This window comes from Cnephaeus nilssonii (genome assembly GCF_951640355.1).
Source record: "Cnephaeus nilssonii genome assembly, chromosome: 6".
Classification (NCBI taxonomy): Eukaryota; Metazoa; Chordata; class Mammalia; order Chiroptera; family Vespertilionidae; genus Cnephaeus; species Cnephaeus nilssonii.
In genome coordinates, this window is record NC_137077.1 from 95,109,800 (window position 1) to 95,114,387 (window position 4,588).

Below are 4,588 nucleotides of genomic sequence, written 5' to 3' on the forward strand. Positions count from 1 at the left end.
ATTTATTGCTTTCAAACCTCCTTCTGGATATTTCCCAGCCCATGGCCAAACCAACTTACCTTAATTATTTCTGGCATGGAGATGCTATTGACTTTAAGTGGTTAAAAACAGAGTCATCATGTTCAATCTACTAACTCAATCACATGTTGAAGAACAAAGTTTAAAGGCATCAGCTTGATTAGATTGATTGTAAGGTAATATGCATTGAAAATCCTTTTCCATTTCTGGAATATTTTAACCTTCCTCCTGCTTCCACAAGTAGCCTGAGGGAGGAGACACAGGCTCGAGTAGAGGATTTATTCATACTTGTGCTACATGAGAAGGGGCTTCGGAGAGATGGCATCAGTATGCATTTAGCCAGAAGGGTCCTGAGACCATGGGCAGAACACTGGGGACAAACCAATGAGGTTAATGTTCCCCAGGGGCTCTTACACTGGTCTTACCGCCATCTGGTTGTATAGACACAGCTGTAAGTCCACTGCCCATGGAGGGAAGGTGTTCCAAGAACATCTGTCTGCGCTAACAGAAATGATGCTCAGACACAATGCTTTTATAATATGTTTAAAATCAGGTCTTCTGTGTAATTTCCTCAGGAAATCCTTGCTCTTTGAAAACAGGCAATATAATTTTTACTGCATTCAAGTTGGTTTTTTGGTGAAAAGAAGGAAAAGAAGTTGAAACTTAACTTTTTATGAACAGCCACGGGTGAACTTACATGATATGTCACAATCAGATATGGGTGTTATGCACTCACAAACAAAATAATAATTAAAAAAGGAGACCACCTGTTTCAAATGCATTTTACACCATTGACAATATGAACCAGAAATGTATGGTCTATAATATTTAATTCTATTTGTCTCAATCAAGAAAAACTATTAATTCATTCTTAGATGAAGATAGGAAAAGTGATGTTTTTCATATTATGTGATAGCTTTACAGTGATTTATATTTCAGAATATACTGAAATATATTTAACCTACTTTCAAGAGATGTTATTAATTTTTTCATTTTATTTCCTAAAAACAATCAGACTGTAGCTTAAGGAACTACAAGGGTGAATCCAACTTCCTATGTAAATAAAAACAAATTTCATAATTCACTTTTAAAGGATATATTAAAAACTTATGTTGAAAAATGATGCATTTGATTCTGGATTTACATGACAACATTTGAAACTAGTGGTCTAGCTAATACAGGCAACCATGCAGAAAGGGTTACAACATTCATAGAAATTCCAGAGTAATTCTTGTCAACAGTAACTGCTGAAAGTGAAGAAAGAATGAATAAGAATGGGTTCACAGTTTCAGTGTTGGTAACTTATTATTGAGTTCATGTTTACAAAATCAGGTTTCTTCCCAGCAAAAGCATGTAAAATATTTTCACTGGCACGAAAGAGACTGTGTTCTGTTAGACACACGTAGTATTGAAAATCTACCTTGACATTAAAAAAAGAAAAAGGTCTAGAAAGAGTAACTGCATTTTCCTCAATAACTCAGTTTTATTTTAAAGTCCAGGTAAGAACTCTGGGACCAGTTTACTTTCTATAACATCATGGCCATGTCAGATCCCTTCCTTTTTGACCCACCATCAACCTTCCAAACAAAATATAAAGCAAAGACCCTCCAAATAAAATATAAAACAAATCCCCCACCCCTAAACAATGACAAAATGTTGAGCAAATAACTCAACAATTTTTTTAAAAAGTGTGAAAACACTGGTAACATCATTTTCACTCCAATCACTTAACTGATCTGGATGAAAGTCTCACGAATGCTAAGTGTTTGTGTGGCTCCACAGCGAACCCAGCATAAGGACTTTAAGGAAAGCCTCCGGCCCGTTGGCCAGGCAGTGGGAGTGCTTGGCAGATGCAGCATTGGGTGAGCAGCGTCCTGTCATTGGAAGGCTGCTACACATCGCTGGGTGACCGCGTTCTCTGGGAGAGGCTGGGTGGGATGCAGCCGCAGCAGATGAGGCAGAGGGCTTTCTGGATCTCTTGGTTTCTGAACGCGTATATGACGGGGTTGATGATGGAATTGTAGGTGGCGGGCAGGAGGGTGGCGTAGGTGTAGATGGAGGGATAGGTGTAATCGGCTATCAAGGAATAGAGGGTAAAAGGCATCCAGCAAGCAGCAAAGGTCCCCAGGATGATGGCCAGGGTGGAGACCCCTTTCCGGGTGGTCACATAGTGCGAGGTGGCCAGGAAGTGGTGCTGCAGGGCTATCTGGTGGGCGTGCCTCATGACGATCTTGCAGATCTGGATGTAGAGCTGAAGCATGAGCGCGAACATGAAGAGGAAGGAGATGGAAAGGATGGCCGTGTTGTTCTTGGTGAGAGGCCGGACCACACTGCAGGTGGACTCGTCTCTGAGGCAGTTCCAGCCCAGGACGGGCAGCAGTCCCAGGCAGATGGAGGTCCCCCAGAGCAGGATAAGCATGACATAGGTAAACGTGACTGTCCTCTCCGAATGGTATGTCAGAGCGTAATACAGGGAGAGATAGCGGTCAACGGTGATGGCCAGCAAGCTGCAGACAGAGGCAGAGAAAGAGGCGACAATGAGTCCAATGGTGACCAGCCTGGTGGCTTCCGACTGAAGCAGGTAGGCAAAAACGAAATTGATGATGAGTCCAATGCCGGCCAGCAGGTCTGCCAGAGCCAGGCTGCCTATCAGCAGGAACATGGGTGCGCGGAGGCTGGGGTTATGGAAGATGATAAGGACCACGATGGCATTTTCACAGGAGATGAGCGTTCCTGAGGTACACAAGACAATGTCCCAGGGGTTCACCCCGAGCTCTGGCTCTGGCTCGACACCCGGAACCTGCGAGGAGGCGGCAGCTGAGACGTTCTCCACAGCAGCACCGGCGGCATCTAAGTAATCCCGGAGCAAGCCGCTGAAATTGACCTTCGGGTCTCCGTTCATTTTAACCCCTGTCCTCTTCAACAAAAAGACAGTCTTTTAATGGCCAGGCACAGCAGGGGGTCAGTCCCAGATCATGCAAAACTACACAAGAAGAAAGCCAGCCCCTCTTCACATACTGCCATCAAATGCCACAAGCTCCGTGCTTTAAAACTCACTATGAAAACTGCCGTGTGGCATTGGGGAAAACACGGGAAAGGACCTCAAAACGCGGCTGCCAGTGAGGCAGGCCCCCAGGGGCGGCGCGGCGTGTGTGCCGAGGTGCGGGAGACACACTCCATCCTCTCCCGCAGCCAAGAACGCGCAGCCACTGGCCATCTGGCTGCAGGAGCACCGCGCGCCGGCGCCGGCCGCAGCCACAGCCCAGAGCCTGGCTCACCCCGATGGGGTGTTTAAACGGTCCGGTTCCATGGAGCTCCCACCCTCTAAAATACGTCCCCGGCGCGCGTGCACACACTCATCCACACCCCCAGCCAGAACAAAGAGGGGTCCGGACGTCCCCCCTGTGCACGAAAGGCCGGTGGGAGAACTGGAGGTGTGGAGACAGGCAGGCAGACAGACAGACAAACCGACCGACTGATGCTCAGACTGCAGCCGCTCCCCTAGCGGCAGGGACGGGCGGCGGGCGCGACGGGGACAGATAGGGCGCTGGGCCCGCGGCCCGCGGGGGCGAGGGTCGTCTAGGGGGTCACCTTGGCGCGCAGGCCGAGGGGGCTCCTCCGGTGCGTCCGTGGCGCGCCGCGGATCGGGTCGCAGGTGGCCGGCGGCGGCGAGGGGCGGCGGCCGCGTGGGAGGGGCGGGAGGCCGGGGGCGCGCTCGGCGCCAGGTGAGCCGCGGGCGCCAGGTGAGCGGGGAGCGGGGCTCGCGCCCGGCCTCCCCACCCGCCCGCCCGCCCGCCGGGCTCAAGTGCGCCCGCACGCGCGTGCGCCCGGCCCCGCGTCCGCACTGCGCGCTCCCGCACACGGGAGTCCGGGATGCCGGCGCGCGACCCCACGGGCAGGAGGCGGCGTACCCCATGCGGTGAGAGCCCCGCACCGCCCTCAGGGAGGGAGAGAATCTGGAGGTGGAGAAATGCACCCTCCCCCTCCCGCTTCCTGCCCGCCGCCCGCATCCCACTCCCGCCGGCGTCCCAGGCTTGCACGCACCGGGCGGGCGGGGCCGAGGGAGCGCAGCCTGGGAGCCGCGTGACCTATTTCATTCCTGAGGTCTCCCTGGAGAGTCCCAGTCTCCAGAGGCCACTTCTCCCCGCCTTTCCCTAAACTGCTACCTACATCCCTGGTCAAAAGAATTGCTGAGGGTGGTATTCAGGATTCACAGCAGCGTTTGGGGCGCACAGGACAGAGAGGCAGAGCTTAAAGCAGCAACATGCGCGGTCCCCTATTCTAGAATTGCCCTCGACCACATTGCATCCCCATTCCACAGGGGTCTCCTTCGTAACTGTGTCCTGGACCCGGTTCATTGCTCACTGTTCCCCGGAACATTTGCCTAACTGGCTACAGGGTGCGGCCATGGACCTCATCATTAGTACCATCAAATGGCACTTATGAAGTGCGCCTTGAGCTGTGTTTTCGGGTGGAAATCATTTACTGACTTCCTGCAGAAGCTGCCTGCGGATGCTGGCCCCAAACCAATTCATTTAGGCACTGGAGTAACAGTGTTAATTTATTTTTC

The 4,588-nt window shown here is 51.3% G+C and overlaps 1 protein-coding gene across 1 annotated transcript; it reads right to left on the minus strand.

Moving 5' to 3' along the window:
- Positions 1–1,909: 1,909 nt before the first annotated feature.
- GPR12 (G protein-coupled receptor 12) lies at positions 1,910–2,920 on the minus strand (the record flags this gene model as incomplete). Its single annotated transcript, XM_079773553.1, has 1 exon — positions 1,910–2,920. One exon carries the CDS (start codon positions 2,918–2,920, stop codon positions 1,910–1,912), a length of 1,011 nt encoding a protein of 336 aa, XP_079629679.1.
- Positions 2,921–4,588: the final 1,668 nt, after the last annotated feature.